We start from the raw sequence: 18,966 nt of genomic DNA on the forward strand, positions 1-18,966 counted from the left end.
ACCATACTGCTTTCCACAATGGTTGTACCATTTTACAGTCCCACCAGCAGTGTATGAGAGTCCCAATCTCTCCACAACCTCACCAGCATTTATTTTCTATCTTGTTGAACTTTGCTACTAGTGCTGGAGCAAGATGGTATCTCATAGAAATAATTTTTAATTGAAGAAATAAGTGATAGTCAAGAAATATGGTTGCATATAAAGATGTGTATGAGCTTCTCTGCCCTTGCATGAATAGGTTATATATCAGTCAGGGTTGACCAGTGAAAAGAGATACTGATCTAGGCATTTCAATCAGGAAAGAATGTGATACAGATATTTAAAGAGGGAAGGACATGCAGATCAAGAAAGCCGTTTTTAAGAATTAGGGAAATCAGGAAGTACACACCAAAGGAAACTTCTTCTGATGTGCTAAAGTACTTGTTGTTGTTGTTATGTGCCACCCAGTCAGACCCAACTCAGAGCAACCCTTCCTTGGGTTTCTGAGGTGTTATCACCACAGAAGTAGATTGGTCAACCTTCCATCCGAGTAGTGGCTGGTGGGTTTGAACTGCCAGCGTTTTGGTTAGCAGTCAAGTGTCTTAGGCACTATTGTAGGGGAACCTGTGGAAGCCATGGCTCATATTGCCCTCTGCAGAAATTCATACCCTTCGCTGCAGCTGCCACTGCAGACTAATAATGGTTCATCCCTCTTTTGTACCCAGTAAATCCCATACAAGCACTTCTGGACAGAATATAAACCAGATATCCTGCTAGAGGGAGCGCTGGTAGTGTAGTGCCTAAGGCATTTGACTGCTAACTAGAAGGCTGGCAGTTCAAATCCACCTGCCACTCCTCAGAAGGAAGATTGAGCAATCTAGTTCCGTAGTAATACTGCCTTGGAAACCCAAAGAGAGGTTGCTATGAGTCGAATCCGACTCAATGGCAGTGAGTTTTGTTTTTGTTTTTTTTTTTTGGTATCCTGACAGTAAGACAGTTTGCAAAATGTAGTTTACTGACTTCCAACCCCAAATACAAAGAATTTAAAAGAGTGGGGATGATTATATTGTTAGAAAACAATTTCAAGCATAGATAAAATTCTGGCAAGGCTTGCACTCTTTGGAAGTGGTGTTTTAGGTCTAGAACAGTGTTGTCCACTAGAGCTTTCTGTGATGATGAAAATGTTCTATGTTTGCATATGTAGCTGTTGAACACTTGAAATGGGACCAGTGCAAGCAAAGAATTGAATGTTAATTTTATTTCATTATAATTGATTTAACTTTAAATGTGCATATGGCTGTGACTGCTGCAGTGGGCAGTGCAGATTTAGAACTCTGGTCCCGTGTCCCTAACATTCTTCCATTTAATGGAAGATGTTTTTACCTGATCTGACCTGAAGTTTACCTGATCTCGCCACCTCAGTATTTTTATGTTTTTCATATGTTGAAACTTTCATGTGAGATACTTATTGGAATCACTGTATGATGGAGTTGAGGGGATTTCATATAGCTTTCAGAATTGGTTGTCTGACTGTTTTCTGTGCTAGTTTGATAAGAAACACTTAACATGTTTGCTACATTTAGACTGAGACCTGCTTTTCATCATAAGATACAACTGTAACAAGATGGTGAGGAGGCCACTGATATTTGCCTGTTGTTGTTCTTGTTATGTGCTGTTGAGTCACCTCCAACTCATAGTGACCCTATGCACAGCAAAACCAAACACTGCCCGGTCCTGCTCTGGCTCCACGATCCCTGCTATACTTGACCCCATCACCGCAGCCAATCAATCTCTTGTCAATCAATCTTAGTCAATCTCTTTGAGGGGCTTCCCCTCCCTCGTCGACCCTCCGCCTTACCAAGCATGATATCCTTCTCCAGGGAATAGTCCCTTCTGACATGACCAAAGTAGGTGAGATGAACTCTGGCCATTCTCGCTTCCAGGAGCATTTCGGCTGTGCTTCCTTCAGGACAGACCTGTTAGTTCTTTTAGCATTCCATGGTACTTTCAGCCTTCTTCACCAGCACCACATCTCAAAAGCATCAACTCTTCTTCAGTCTTCTTTATTCATTGTCCACCTCTCACATGCATACGAGGCGATTGAAAATATCAGGGCTTCTGTCAGATGCACCTTTGTCTTCAAGGAAACATCTCTGCTCCTCAGCGCTTGAAAGAGGTCCCTTGCAGCCGACTTGCCCAGTGCTCTATGTCTTCTGATATCCTGACTGCTGCTTCCATTGATATTGATTGTAGAACCAAGCAATGTGAACTCTTTGACAACTTCACTCTTTTCTCCATTTATCATGATGCTGCTTATAGGTCCAGTTGTGAGGATTTTTATTTTCTTTATATTGAGATGTAATACATACTGCAGACTGTAGTCTTCAATCTTCATCAGTAAGTGCTTCAAGTCATCCTCACTTTCAGCAAGCAAAGTTGTGTCATCAGCATATCACAGGTTGTTAATGAGCCTTCCTCCAATCCTGATGCCATGTTCTTCACATCATCCAGTTTCTCAGATTATTTGCTCAGCATATAGATTGAATACGTATACTGAAAGGATACAATCCTGACACAATTCCTTCTTGATTTTAAACCATGTAGTTTCCCCTTGTGTTGTTTGAATGACAGCCTCCTGGTCTATGTACAGGTTCCTCATGAGTACATTGAGTGTCTGGGAATTCCCATTCTTCTCAGTGTTCTCCATAATTTGTTATGATCTGCACAATTGAATGCTTTTGCATAATCAATAAAACACAAGTAAACATCTTAAACATCTTTCTGGTTTCTTTTCTTTTAGACAAGATCTGTCTGACACCAAAAATAATGTCCATTGTTCCATGTCCTCTTCTGTATCTAGCCTGCACCACTGGAAATTGTCTGTCAATATACTGCTGCAACTATTTTTGAAGTATCTTTAGTAAGATTTTACTTGTGTACGATATTAATGATATTGTCTGATAATTTCCTCATTCTGTGAGAACACCTTTCTTTGGAATGGTTACAAATATGGATCTCTTCCAGTCAGTTGGCCAGGTAGCTGTCTCACAATCCTCTTGGCATAACCAAGTGAGTGCCTCCAGTGGGGCATCCATTTGTTGAAACACCTCAGTTGGTATTCCATCAATTCCTGGAGCCTTGTCTTCACCAATTCCTTCAGTGCAGCTTTGAGTTCTTCCTTCAATACCATTGGTTCTTGATCATATGCTACCTCCTAAAATGAATAAACATCGACCAGTTCTTTTTGGTACAGTGACTCAGTGTTATTCCTTCCATCTTCTTTTAGTGTTTCCTGCATCATTCAATATTTTGCCCATAGAGTCTTTTAGTATTGCAACTCGAGGCTTAAATTTTTTCCTCAGCTCTTTCAGCTTGAGAAATGCTGAGCATGTTCTTCCCTTTTGGTTTTCTAACTCCAGGTCTTTGCACATTTCATTACAGTAATTGGCTTTGTCTGCTCAAGCTGCTGTTTGAAATTTTCTGTTCAGCTCTTTTATCTTGTCATTTCTTCCATTTGCTTTAGCTACTCTCCATTCAATGGCAAGTTTCAGAGTCTCTTCTGACATCCATTTTGGTCTTTTCTTCTTTTCTCATCTTTTTAATGACCTCTTGCTTTCTTCATGGATGATGTTCTTGATGTCATCCCACAGTTCTTCTGGTTTTCAGTCATTGGTGTTCAAGGCATCAAATCTATTCTTTAGATGGTCTCTAAATTCAGGAGGAATATATTCAAGATCATATTTTGGCTCTTGTGGATTTGTATTAATTGTCTTCAACTTCAAATTGAACTTGCATATGAGCAGTTGATGGTCTGTTCCACAGTGAGCTCCTGGCTTTGTTTTGGCTGAAGATATTGAGTTTTTCCATTGTCTTTTGCCACTGATGTAGTCAATCTGATTCCTGTGTATTCCATCTGGCAAAGTCCACATGTATAGCCACCATTTGTGTTGTTGAAAAAAAGTATTTGCAATAAATAAGTCATTGGTCTTGCAAAATTCTATCATGCAATCCCCAGCATTATTTCTGTCACCAAGGCCAAATTTTCCAACTACAGGTGATTGATTCTTCTTTGTTTCCAACTTTTACATTCCAGTCACCAGTGATAATCAGCACATCTTGATTACATGTTCAGTCAATGTCAGACTTCAGAAGTTTGTAAAAATCTTCAGTTTCCCCCTCTTTGGCTTTGGTGGTTGGTGCATAAATTTGAATAATAATAGTTGTAACTGGCTCTCCTTGTAGGCGTATGGATATTATCCTATCACTGACAGCATTGTACTTCAAAATAGATCTTGAAACATTGTTAGTGATGATGAGTGCCACTCCATTCCTCTTCAATTTGTCATTCCCAGAATAGTAGATCATATGGTTGTCTGATTGAAAATGGCCAAAACTGGTCCATTTCAGCTCACTAATGGCTAGGATATCGATTTTATGCATTCCATCTCATTTTTGACAACTTCCAATTTTCCTAGATTCATACTTCATACATTCCATGCTCTGATTATTAATGGATGTTTGCAGCTGTTTCTCCTTAATTTGAGTCATGCCACATCAGCAAATGGCGGTCGAAGAAGCCTTACTTTATCCATATCAGTAAGTTTGGTCCTACTCTGCTGATGCAGCTCTTTCCTAGTCATATTTTGAAAGCCTTCTGACCTAAGGGGCTTGTCTTCTGCACTGTATTGGATAATGTTTCCGGGCTATTCACATAGTTACCCAGTAATGTATCAGACAGAGTTTCTCTGCTATTCATAAGGTTTTCCCTGGCCAATTCTTTGAGAAGTGGGTGGCCTCTTCCTTCTTCCTAGTCTGTCTCAGTCTTTAAGCTGCATTGAAACCTGTGCACCATGTGCAACTCTGCCGGCACTTGAAACACTGGTGGCACAGCCTCCAGCATCACAGAAACATGTAAGGCACAATAGTATGACAAACTGACAGACAAGTTTGTCCCACTTAGCTGTTCAAAATCTCTCCGCCCTCTCCTTACCTGTATCCCTGGCTCTGCTCTGTCATCACTTCTGGCTCCTCTTTCTCCTACTTTCCTGGCTAGTCGGGGTGAGACCTGTGTCCCTTCTTCCTCTTACCTGGATGCCTGGCTGCTGCCTGTAGAACCCGATAAATGCAACATCCAGTTAGCCTGATCAGTTTGCAACATACATTTTCCTCTCAAAAATATTTCTCCAACATTTAGAGTCTGCAGTATCTTTCTTACCTGTTAGCAAACTTCCAAACCGCTGCCATCGAGTTCATTCCAACACATAGAAACCCATAGCATTTCCAAGGCTACAAATCTTAACTGAAGCAGATCACCTCATCTTCCTCCCATGGAGAAGCTGGTGGGTTTGCACTGCTGACCTTCTGGTTAGCAGCCAAATGCCTTAACCACTGTGCCACCAGAGCTCCTTTAGCAAACATTAGCAGATGACAAAATAAACAAGTACTATATAAGTATTAATATAAAAATTCAAATAAGCTAGTTGCCCTCAGCTGAACAACTTTTTATTTAATGTGTGCATATACTTATAATTTTTAAAAAAATTATACATATAACACAAACTTTGGGAGCTCTGGTAGCATAGTGGCTAAAGCACTTGACTGCTAACCAGAAGGCTGGCGGTTCAAACCCACCAGCCACTCCTCGGAAGGAAGGTTGGGCAATCCTACTTCTGTAGTGAGACTGCCTCGGAAACCCAAGGAGGGGTCGCTATGAGTCGGGGCCGACTCGACGGCACATAACAACAACAACAACAACAACACAAATTTCTTGTGTGTGAAATTATTCATAACTTTTATGGCTGAATCTACCTTTCGTAGTTCACAGAAAGACCCTGATACTCTATGAAAGAACTCTGGCTGCCAATTGGCAAATTCCTGGTCTACTTGCTCTGTAGGTAGGCGTTTATAAGGCGTTTATTTTTCCACAGTATGTAACATAATACTGGGCCAAAGTAGATGCCTTCATAAGTACATGCCACCTATTTTTCAGCTGTACTGAGAAGAACATTAGCAAATGAAACTGTTTATCTTATGTTTCCTTATCTGATAAAGAGAAAACTACTGGTGGCTTAAATGTTACCACTTTTCATTTTTCTTACACTTGAACACTTTCTGCCCAACCACCTTTCCACATTTGTCATCCCTAAAAATACTGCTCACAACAAGATAGCAAAATGTGGCATTACCTATTAATTTAAAAACTGAGTGTCATGGAAATGCTACCATGTTGTTTATTAACATTATGTAATTCAATTTTTGCGAAGTTTTGGCATTGTGGCTAATTACCTCATTACCTGGTAATGGATAAAACTGCTTTAGAGTTGTCTTCAAAATGCTATAAATTCTGTCCCAAGATCAAGTGTGGGGACTAGGAAAACCCACCTGTTGAGCATTTGCTTAACCAGTAAATACTCACATTAAGGCTTCCTGGATACTGACTTGTCAGCCCAGCACAATTCATATTTGTACAGTTGCAGTATAGCCTTTCTGAGATGAGTCATTTGAAGTTTCAGTGATTCTTTCTAAGCTCATCCTTGATATTGGCCCCTGTGCATTCCTGGACCAAGGGGCAGATTGGGCTAAGAGTGCCAGCGTAGGGAATGTGTGTCATTATATGGGAGGCTGTAGTCCAACATGGAGGTCATAAAAACACAAAGCAACACCTCTTTAGATGGCTTTGAGGACACAAAGGTTGTTTGTAGGATTTGTTGTTGTTGATGTTGCTAATTGCCATCGGTCATCTTCAACTCATTGTGACCCCCTATATAACAAAACAAAGTATTGTCTGATTCCATGTTATCTTCATGATTGTTGGTATTTTTGAGTCCAACATTGCGGCCGTTGTGTCAGTTCCTCTCATTGAGCATTGGCCATCCACGTTACCAGATGTAATAGTCTTGGACAATAGTGCATCATCCACAGGGTTTTTATTGGCTAACTTGTGGGAGTAGATTGTCAAGCCTTTCTTCCTGGTCTGTCTTAGTCTGTCTGTTCCACTGAAACCTGTCCACCATGAGTGACCCTGCTGGTATTTGGAATACCCATAGCATGACTTCTAACATCCCAGCAACTTGCAATCCCACATAGTATGGCAAACTGACAGATGGGTGGTGGTATATAGATTATAATACTCAAAGTCACTCACCTGGGGTGGGATGGTAGAAGAACAAAAAGGGACAAGAAGAGATTTGATTCAAAAGAGACTCTTTGAAAGTTCTCCAGAAATATTGAAGGTCTCCACTGCTAGATACATTTGGGGCCCTGTCTGTCATTCCTCCTCTCCATTACCGTATCTGTGGATTTTCTCATTTAGAAGGCTTCTTCATTTAATACCTTCTAACTTGCATCCCTCAGACTGGAATGGCATTCTTACCAAACTATGAACACATTGGCCCTACCGGCTCAGAATATGGTACTATGGTACTAAGAGGTGATGATGACATTCACTGATTGTTGAGACATGGTGATGTTACTTTCAGATTGAAATACAGGTTGAAATGGTGAGTACTTAAGTCTATTTCAGCTTCTTGTAAAACCACAGTTATCACTGTTTGGTTGTTGTTAGTTGTTATTGAGTTGGCTCCAACTCATGATGACTTTATTTATAATAGAATAAAAGGTTGCTCGGTCCTGTACAATCTTCCTCTCCGTGGTATGTGAGAGTCCATGGTGGAAGCCATTGTGCCAATCTTCCTTATTGAGGACTTTCCTTATTTTGGCTGACAACATGTATAACAAAACAAAATGTTGCCTGAACCTGTGGCATAATGTCTTTTTCTGAGGATTAATTTTTCCTCATGACATGCCTAAAGTAAGCAAGCCAAAGTCTTGCCAACCTTGCTTCTAAGGAGCATTTTGGTTGTAATTCTTAGAGGATAGATTTGTTCGTACTTCTGGCAGTCCTCACTCTACTCAGTATTCATTGCCAATACCACAATTGAAGTGCATTCAGAAACCACAGTAGACTTTGATGAAAAGTTGAAGACTTTCCCATTGAAAGCCGTCAGCTCTGTATGTGCTGCCATAATTTATACTAAAATAACAGCATCACTTTTTTCAGTTTAACCATCAAGCTTTTGGGGTTTAGTTGTAAAGAGAAGTTCTTAGATTACAAGAAGTGTCTGTCTTCTGCAGTATTTCTGAGACCTGTGGGGTTCTGTGATTCTTTTCCCAGCAAAGCAAAATAGGTGGTGCTGTTCATAGGTTCAAATGATGTCCGTAAGTTGTTCATGAAAATCTTCGTTCTTTCTTCCCTGGTAAAATTTCATGATAAGGAAATATTCTATTTTGATTCTTAAATTTGAAAAAAAAAAAAAATCTAATGAATGACGCAGCATATCCTGTTAGCTACTTTTGCTTGCTCTTGGATTACTTGTTTACAAGGATTGATGGTGCAATCTGTTGGCTTTTTACAAGAGTGATTAAAAGGGCTTCTGGATTATGTTTCTTAGAAAGAATTTTTGTAAGCCTTTTAATGCATTAAAAGGCAAAGTTGGAACCAAACTGGGCTATCAAGCTCTCCTCAACCCACTTTTAAGCAGACTTGAAGTTCTTGAATTCAAATTGACCTTAAATTGCTCTGGGGAGTTGGGGCTGGTGCTTTCCAAAATGCAGACACCATTGTTTTAGGTTATATTTTAAATATTGATTTTTTTTCCCCTGGCTGAATTTATATAGGGATGCAGAGGGACATTAGTAAAGCCCTCTTGTCTTATCTCTTTGCAGGCTTGTTGATCGGCGCTGGCTGTGCCCTCTACCCCTTGGGCTGGGACAGTGAGGAAGTCCGGCAGACTTGTGGCTATGTTTCTGGCCAGTTTGACCTGGGTAAGTGCTCTCCATGGATGGTGCTTCTTTTAGAACAGAACCTTATGTGATATTTTATAAAACAAGAAGATGGAAAAGGGACTGGTAGGAAGTACATATTCTTCTATTGCAGCCAGCAGTCATGTGTAACAATGCATATACATTTATTTATCCATTTGTTTGGTGAAGAGGTATTCATAATCTTCTGTTTGCCTAGTACTATGGTAAGTAGAATGGAGACAGAGATAAGAAATGGCCCCTGCTTTCAAGAGTTTATTTAATTCATTGATTAATTCATTGAAAATCATATGTTTATTAATCATTGCATGTGCTAAAACTATCTCTGTGGAATTCACAGCCTGAGAAGGCAAAGCAAACAAAACGAGCAATCAAGGAAAGAGCAATAAGGGCTAAGAAAAGGAGAGCAATTTAATTCAAGCATAATAGATGACTTTTTTAAATGAATGGGAACTGAACTGGATCTTAAGCAAAGTGATGCATGTGGATACAAACCAAAAATCCAGTTGCCAGTTGCCATCAAGCCAAATTTGTCTTATGGTGACCCCATGGGTTAGAGTAAAACTATGCTCTGTAAGATTTTCAGTGGCTGATTTCTCAGAAGTAGATCACCAGACCTTTCTTCCAGGGTGCCTGTGGGTGGGTTCAAACTACCAACCCTTCAGTGAGTAGTCAAGTGGAATAGCTGTAAGTCAAAATTTCTGAAATTTTCTTATTAGTAAAATGCAGAGACAAATCCATGAGGAGCCCTCCAACAATGTACAACTTCCACCCATTCAGGGGCATCCTTGAAGTGGCACCTTCCTGTTTCTGCTGCTCAGGTCTCTATGAACTTCTCATATGCTTTCCTCCTTCCTCCCCATGACTTTGCTATACTGTATTTCTTGCCTGCAAGGTGCTTCCATCTACTGCCCAATAATCCACATAGACAAGTCCATGGGTGGCTCAAACAGTTGAAAGGGCTCCTTCAACAGTAATTTATTAATAACAAGATTTCAGCTATTTTCACTTATACCTACTGTGTAGTCTATTTTTCTTCTTTAGCAATCTAAAAATTTCTACATAGCACACAATGATTTGCATCCCTGCAGTGGCTAAGGCTAAACAGAAGGTTGGCAATTCAATCCCACCAGCCACTCCATGGAAGGAAGACAGAGCAATCTACTTTTGTAAAGATTTACTACCTTGGAAAACCAATGAGGGTCGCTATGAGTCAGAATTGACTCTATGGCAGTGAGTTTGGGTTAATTTGTAATACTTGAATGATATTTCATTTGTTTCAATGTACCAGCATTTATTTAACAACTATGGATTCCCTGAGTGTCACAAATGGTTAATTGCTCTGCTACTAGCTAAAAGGTTGGTGGTTTAAACCCAGCCAGAGGTGCATCAGAAGACATGCCTGGCAGTCTGTTCTGAAAGGTCACACAGTCTTTGATAACTCTGTGGAGCAGTTTTACTCTATAGATGTGGGGCCATCATGAGTTGAAATCCACTTCATGGCAATTAACACCAAAGACAACACTTAACCACTTCCTTATTTCCTTAGAGTTGGACATTTTGTCTATTCTGTTTTGTTTTCCTTAAGATTTGGTATAATGAATAGCATAAGGATGTTAAGTGTTTTCTCTGGTAGAATTATTCCTTTAGGGTACTTTCTTAGAATCACTATTACTAAATCAGAGAATATGAACCCATAAAACATTTATTGCCAAATGATAGCAAATCTGTTTTCTTCCAATAGATGATAGAAACATTGAGTCCCTGACAAATAGTGCTTATTTCAGTTACTAATGTAAATATCCACTTTTCATCTTAAATAGTTCATTCTAAGAAAAAATTCTCAAAGAATTGGTCCAATGGCAGTCTTACCATATCCCAAGTCATTATTTTTAAATGTTTACATTAGAACATCTCTTATGAAGCATTTTCTCTGTTGGTTATTAAGGAAAATTGGATAGCTGTGAAACCACATCAGTGTTCTGTGGATTTGAAAATGAAGCAATTTTTGTTTGACTTAATGGATGACTAACACCCTGCTTCTGTAAAAGTAATACTGGCCTTTCAACACAGAGAATAGTCCCTAGGTGGTGCCAGTGGTTAACAAGCTCAAGTGCTAATTGAAAGGTTGGAGGTTCAGATCTGTTCAGTGGCACCTTGGAAGAAAGGTCTGGAGATCTACTGCCAAACACTCATTGAAATCCCTCTGAGCCGTCCCCCTCTAACATAGGTATGGTTGCTGTGAGTTGACTTGGCTCTGGCAACCACCTCCTAAGAAGCCAGTGCCCTAGGTGCTGCCAGTTAGAATGGATACAAAATAAGAGAGCTCCCTCTGGCCATTCTCCCACCTTGTTGACAAGCCTTTCCTAAGTCAAGATTAGCTTTTGATTGCCATAGGTGCACAGAAGGGAAAAAATGCTAGCACAAAGTTGCTCACCGGCCTTTTTACTTACTCATTTATTTGGAAAGCCAAGTATGTCAGGGGAGATATTTTAGTACAGTGCTTGGCATCCTTCTTTCCCAGGTGTCTGAGGCATTCTTGGCTGTTCCACACAGGCCTCAACTTGATGAGAGTCTTACTCTTGCTGCTCTGCTCTAAAATGTGTTGCCCTAGTGAGTTTGGTTTTTTGTTTTGTTTTGTTTTTTATTAATTAGCAGATAATAATGAAACTCAGATCCTGTGATTTACAGTTTTCACTATTGCACCCTAGCATTTTGTACCATCCTAGCATTGTGGATTAAAATTTTTAATGTAACATGAAAACTTTAAAAAACTGCCTCTTTACTAGCTACAATAATTTCTTCTTATAAAATTTATTAAACCCATCTTAGCAATTTAAACAAACTATGCTGTCATTCTGATTTCTGCATTTTTTTTTAATTACTCTTAGATTAGATGATGAGAAAAATATGAACACTGGCATCATCTATAGATAAAATGAATTCTAATGCCCCTGAATACATATTTTGGATTCCACTTCCCCCAGGTACTATCATTTTGGGATACTGTATTCTTTAGTGATACCACTATGCTTATCCCATCTAATATCTTATGTTCTCTCTCTCTTTTTTTTTTTTTTTTAATGTTACTCTCTCCTTGATCAGCAACAATGACTAAAGTCATAAATTATGGTACTACGCTGGGTGAGTCTCTCGCTCTGGGCTTGGTGAGCCACAGGATGGATGCATGCATGGGTGAGCTATCCTGGTGAGGACAGCCCTGTGGTCGGGCTTGGTGGTGTACACTTTGCTTGCCACTACCACACTCACCTCTGCCACTTCTGAGAATCCAAGGAAAACGTTGTGGACACGTCTTCCTCCCAGGCTGGGGAATAGTAACATTGGTTAAGCCCATGATCTCTTCATTGTGGAATGAAGAGATCATGATATGCCACTCTCTTGGTATGCCATTTTTGAAATGCTGTCATTCTCTGATCTAGAGTACAACATGAGAGAAATAATTGCTTTTGTTTATTTAGGGAAGATTATTTAAAGAGTGTATTCGTTCTATGATTCAGCTAACAAATATTACGGAGTTCTTACTGTGTGCTCCACCACCCATCTGTCTGTGGCAGCTTATGTGTTGCTGTGATGCTAGAAGCTATGCCTCCAGTATTTCAGTACCAGCAGGGTCACCCATGGTGGCCAAATTTCAGCAGAGCTTCTAGACTACGATAGACTAGGAAGAAAGGCCTGGTGATCTACTTCCAAAAACTAGCCAATGAAAACCATATGATCACAACCAGACATCCTCTGACTTGCTTACTTTGGACATGTCATCAGGAGAGATCAATCACTGAAAGAGGACATCATGTTTGGTGAAATAGAGGGCCAGCAAGGGCAAGAGAGAGCATCAGTGAGATGGATTGGCCCAGTAGCTGCAATGATGGACTTGAACATGCTTGCAGTGGAGAGGATGATACAGGACTGGGCCCCATTCTGTTCTGCTGTTTATCAGATCACCATGAGTCAGTTATTTTCAACAGCGGCTATCTACTTATATCTACTATGTGCCAGGCATTCATTGTGCTAGGTGTTGGGGGTATGGCTTTAGCACTGAATAAAAAGGACATCATTCACTGACCTCAGGGAACTTAAAAAGTAGCAGAGGGGGCCAGGTATTTAGCAAGATAAGACAAGCATGAGGTGTGTTAGAAAGAAAAAGTGTCAGGAGGTGGACATTTATTTTACTTGCCAATATCATTCTGCTCAAATTGGTTAGCCTCAGCCAGGGATTGGCAAACATTTTAAAGGGCCAGAGAGTAAATATTTTGGACTTTGTGGGCCATATGGTCTCTGTCACAACTATTTGACTTTGCTGCTGCAGCATGAAAGCAGACATAGACAATACATGTGTGACTGGGCATGGCTATGTTCCAATAAAACTTTATTTACAGAAACAGGCCATAGTTTGCCAACCACTGATCTAAACCAACACCTAACCCTGGCATGATTTCATTTCAGACTATTCATTTATTGATCCTTTCAGCCCCAGAGCATCTGCCCAGGACCTAGAGCAGCCACAGATTCTGCACAGGGCAGCCCTATCCAATTAGCCTAGTATGTGGTAAAAATACTGTGTTTTTCTTGTTGCATGATGATGTGAAATCAGGTGCCAAGCACTGTGGATCTCTTACTACTGGGATGGAATGGAAAGGCTGCTGCCCACTTGGACCAGTGAGACTGGAAGAGATACTCCCAGGGACTTCTGGGGATTAGAACGTTCACATGCTTAGGGGAGAGGCCCAGGAAGCCATGCTCTCTTTTTTGCTGGTAGCCATCCATCCTCTTACCAGATAGAATGGTGGGAGTAAGCAGGGGTAGACAGAGAACCCAGTCTGATCCACAACCAATCATGGAGATGGTGCAAGATGGGGCAGTGTTCTGTTGTGCATGGGATCACCACGAGTTAGCACCATCACTAATGACAGCCCTGTTTCAACAGATTTTTAAACCCAAGTATGAGTGTGTTAATAAAGTAGTAACTTACTTAGTTCAGAGTGGGAAGGGACTCCATGAAGAAGTAACATTTAAACTGAACTCAGAAATATAATTAGTAGTTAGACAAGGAAAGGGTTTCATAAAAAAACCTCAAATTTGTGATTACCTTTCCAGGAAAGTAATTTTTTTTTTTTTTTAAATGGGCCATCGAGTCAGACCTGACTCATAGCAACCCCTTCTTGGATTTCCGTGACAGTATCACTATGGAAATAGATTGCCCAACGTTCCTTCCAAGGAGTGAGGATAATAATAGGACTCACTTTTTGAAACTCCTTCTTAGAAAGGGGCTAGGGAGAATTTCTTTCCACATGTTTTAAAACAATAATAAGGCTATTAAAAATATATTTTTAAAAATATTTTATTGAATGCAGAGCCTTGAAATAGTTTTGTAAAAAGAGCCATTTTTAGACATCAAAGGGTATTACTCTGCTTATGTTAGGAATACACTTATTTAAGTAAGGAAACAAGGAACAGATATCAGTGCACACACATTTTAACGTATGGAAACAAGATTCCCAGCAGGCTGGCTTAGTAATAGGTTTCTGAGGTGCCAAACTAAAAATTGCATAACTTGTCCTTGGCAGTAACTCTCCATCTTTATTATTAGAATCAGATGTACATTTATTGAGAATGTAAATTTTTGTCTCTGCGCCCAAGATTTATGATTCTGTTCATTTGTATCTTAAACAAGAGTCTCAGATGATTCAGGTGTAGGTGGTCAGCAAACCATGACTTGAAAGAAAATTTTTACAGAAAAAAAATTTTTGTGTTCTACTGGAACTTAGTTCAACAAACACTGTATTTTGTACATTGTTGAGTTACCTTTGACTCATGGAGACCTTATGTACATCCTCAGGAATCCAGTCCATCATTCCGATTATTGTGCCAATCTATTTCACCATGTGTCTCCCTTGCTGGCTCTCCACTTCACCAAACATGATGTCTCACCCAGCAATTGATCCCTCCCAATGACCTGTCCAAGTCAGTATGTCAGACAGTACCTTGTTACGTATAATCCATGAGGTTGCCATTGGCAGATTTTCAGAAGTACATCACCAGGCCTTTCTTCCTGGCTTAGTGTTTTCTTAATTTAGTGTTTCATATATATCATTTAACTTAGGACACTGAAGTTTTAGATTAAAAAAGCTGACCCAAACTTGCTTAAAAAAAAAATTAGATTATCTTCTTAAAGGAAGGCAGAGCTGAGATGAGCCATAGACTCAGTAGACTGGGGACTTCTAGAACCTGAGCTCTGCCATCTGCTCTGTCAGCTCTGTCCTATGCTTGGTCATCACATGACCACAGTTTGGCATTTATAGTGCTCAGCATCCTTGTTCATGTCCAACAGGACAGAGGGAGTGCCTTTTCCCCAGTCATAAAATAAAACTCTACTCAGTCTCATCAGGCCAACTTAGTCCTGCATCTAGTCTTGAACCAATGACTCTTGCCAAGGGGATGCTATGTGCTGACTGGCTGCAGCCTGAATTCCTAAACCATGACTGGAAAGGGGGCTAAGATTCCCATGATTGCTTAGTGTGATCAGAACCCAATCCTAGAAGAATGAGTTCCAGTGGCAGAGGGTGGAATGGATGGTAGAAAGTCAGCCACGGGATCCACTAGTGGCTCCTTGTCCACCTCCATCCCAGGTGCTACATTTTACACTGGGGATATGAAGCTGGAAAGAGTCCAGCTCTGCTCATATAGTCCAGCTTGTGTGCACTCAGTGTTTCATAGACCAGATTGTATAAATAAGTAGTGGTACTTGTAAGTGGAGGAAGATACCAAGATGAGGACAAAGAATCTCAGTATCTTTTGTTTGATGTCAGTGCCCTGTGCTCCTACTGTTAGTTAATGTAGCCTGTGGTTGTGGGCAAACCAAAAAACCTGTGGTTGTCCAGTCGGCTCTGGCTCATGGTGACCCAGTGTGTGGCAGAGTAGAACTGTGCTCCACAGGACTTTCAAGGCTTTTGGAAGAAGATTGGCAGGACTTTCTTCCAAGGTACCTCTAGGTAGACTCAAACCACCGTCTTTTCAGTTTGAAGCCAAGAGCTTAACCTTTTTCGCCACTCAGGCAGCCGTGGTTGTGGGCATAGAGACAGTAATGTTTTTGCAGTTTTAAAGAGGACTCAGTGCATCAGGGACACTGAGCATCTGTTAAGGGAGATGGAAAAGCTTGAGAAAAATGGTAATGATTGAACAGAATGGCACTGTCATGTGAAACATGTTGAAATGGCAAGTGTTTGTTACATATAAGTGTACATATATATAACACAAATAGTTATTTATTAGTTTTTTTTGGGGGTGGGAGGAAAACCAGTAGTGATAAGAATAATGTGTACAATAGCAAAGCATTAGACACATTTAACAAAAGCCCAAAAGCTTGGTAGATGTTTTCTGTTGTTATTCACATTACTGATACAGGGCCATTTTAAATGAATACTCACTGATCAGTTTTTATTCTCTCTTTTACATTCCATCAACAATAAATTTAGATTTACACATTAAGCATAAGGTCTTTATAATCATGTTGTCCAGTTGATTTAATTCATGCCTCTGAGATATTTTCATCCACTAAAGCCTTTTCTAATTATATCCTTAGGATCAAAAGTAGTGTTTCAATTAATTTGTCTTGCTAATTTGCCAAGTAAATTTAAGTAATTATTGCTTTCATTTTGCTATTTAATTTGATTAAGAAGCCATCCTGTTCCCTGTTCTTGAGTTATGCTACTGACTTCTCAAGAACAGGAGCATGAAATGAAATCTCAGAGCATCTCAGTTTTGAAAGGATGAGAGTCTGTTTCTTTCAGTTTTCAATCCAGCAGAGAAATCATCTCTACTCCAATTTTAACAGAGTCCATCCCAAATCTCTTTGAATGTGTCTCATTTTCTTCTTTGACTTCTGACTCAGATTTTCTTTTCTTTCAAATCTGATCATACTTGCGAAGGAAAGGAAAAAAAAAAAAGATTTGCAAGCTACAGAGAGGTCAATTGGGCAAAAATGGGGATAAAAATAGAAAATATCTTTGTTCGGGTTGAGCTTTTCAAGCGTGGTGTCCACAGGCTCTTCTCAGGCCTAAGTGACCCAGTTTTACTGCTGTCCACACAGGACCATCTCTTGTTGTGACACCTCTTACTGGCACTGTGACATTTAACAGCAAGCTTCATTTAAGCTAGAACTGAGAAAGCTCCTGAGTCATGTGGACCTTGAGGCTGCTTCATGCTCAGGCAGGCAGCCGAAGCTCTGCCCATTGGCTGTGGCAACCAGGTTGTCAGCAGGAGTAGTGCTTTCCTGCAGTGAGCCCAGGCATGCTTGTAGAGAGCAGCATCAAACAGTGTTCATCCTCCGTTAAGTAAGAGACTTCTAGCACTCAATGCCTTTCTGATCTCATTTTGAGGTTGTTTTTTGGGAGTTTGGTTAAGAGTATGGTGTGGAATATGCATTGAGATTTAGCCACCTTTAAAGCGGTTCAAACCCACCAGCCACTCCTCAGAAGGAAGATGGGGCAATCTACTTCCATAGTGATATTGCCTTGGAAACCCAAGGAGGGGTCGCTATGAGTCAGGTCCGACTTGATGGCACATTACAACAAACAACAACAAAAGTCTTTAAAGTAGGGATGGTGTCTTACCTCCTGTTTTTGTCAGTAGGTGCCCTTGAGTCAATTATAACTCATACTGACTTCATGTGATAAGTACAACTGCCCTGTAGGATTTCCTAGGCTGTAATCTTTACAGGAGCAGATGTCCAGGCCTTTCTCTTGGGAGCAGCTAGGTGAGCTAGAAACACCAACCTTTCCATTAGCAACTGAGCACTTAACTGTATGCAACACCAGGATGCCTTTCCTACTGGGTTGGTAACTAGACATGATCCAAGTTTGTTTTGTTTTTTAATTGTGGTAAAATATACATAACAAAACAATTCAACAATTTTTACATGTGTTACTCAGTGATATTGATTGCATCTGTCATGTGCAACCACTATCACTATCTTTTTCTAAAGTTAACATTAACCATTAATAGAAACTCAGCATCCCCTAGGCAATGATTTTATTTCCCTACTTCCTCCAACCCCTGGTAACCACTAATGAACTTTGGTCCCTATCTATTTGCCTATTTCATATAAGTGAGATTGTACATTATTTGTGCTTTTTTGAGTGACTTATTTCACTCAGCATAATGTTTTCAAGGTTCATTCATGCTGTAGCATGTATTGGGACTTCATTTCTCTTTATGACTGAATAATATTCCATTGTATGGCTAGATAACATTTTGTTTACCCATGCATCTGTTGATGGCCATTTTAGTTGTTTCCACCTTTTGGCAATTGTGATAAGTGCTACAATGAACACTGGTGTACAGGTTTCTATTTGCAGGGCTGCCTTCACTTCTTCTGGGTATACACCTGGGATTGGGATTTCTGGGACATATGGTACTTCTGGGCTCAGCTTTTTGAGACTGCCAAATTGTTTCTCACAGCAGTTGTACCATTTTTGCATTTCTATGGGCAATAGAAAGAGCTATTTCAAACTTTCGACACATAAGTCCAAGTCACTGGATGTCTTTTAGAAGGTCCAGCATGAGCCTGTATCCCCTCAGAGCTTCAGTGCAAGATGAGCGACAGAGTGAAACCATAGAGCCACTGAGTTCAGCCAAAACCCAAACTGGATAGACCTAGGGAAAACCATGGAGGAACTCTGGAACATGGCTCCAGATGATGCTGGGAAACAGAAAAAGGAAGTGTAACTTGGCAAATGAAGAGCAGAGTGACTAAGCAGAGTGTTCAGGCTCCTCCCACTCAAAAAACAACCAGCTTCAATCATCACTTGGCCTTCTTAGAGCCTTTTTTTCATGAGATGACGGATTTCCTATATTCATCCCAGAAAGCGGGAAAAATAACAAATTCCTTTTAGAGGGTTTAATTCAATATGTTCATCCTAGTAGTTTCCATGATTTTAAAAAAAATACTCATTACAGCATGTACATTTCTACATTTAATTATAACCTAGTAAAGCTCTGGTCACTCCTCAGAAGGCAATCTACTTTCGTAGTGATTCTGCCTGGGAAACCCAGGGAGGGGTCACTATGAGTTGGGTCTAACTCCACGGCACATAACAACAACAACAAAAAAAGCTCTGGTAGCATAGTGCCTAAGGCATTTGACTGCTA

The 18,966-nt window shown here is 40.2% G+C and overlaps 1 protein-coding gene across 1 annotated transcript in view; it reads left to right on the forward strand.

Annotated features, from left to right (window-relative positions):
• Positions 1-18,966, forward strand: part of LHFPL6 (LHFPL tetraspan subfamily member 6) — a 441,882-nt gene that overhangs the window by 393,718 nt on the left and 29,198 nt on the right. The window contains exon 2 of the mRNA XM_007952445.2: positions 8,704-8,802. Within this exon, the coding sequence (XP_007950636.1) occupies positions 8,704-8,802 (99 nt within the window). The remainder of the gene's footprint in view (positions 1-8,703; positions 8,803-18,966) is intronic.

Source organism: Orycteropus afer, unplaced genomic scaffold, assembly GCF_000298275.1.
Source record: "Orycteropus afer afer isolate SDZICR_OR568_19922 unplaced genomic scaffold, OryAfe1.0 scaffold00338, whole genome shotgun sequence".
NCBI lineage: Eukaryota > Metazoa > Chordata > Mammalia > Tubulidentata > Orycteropodidae > Orycteropus > Orycteropus afer.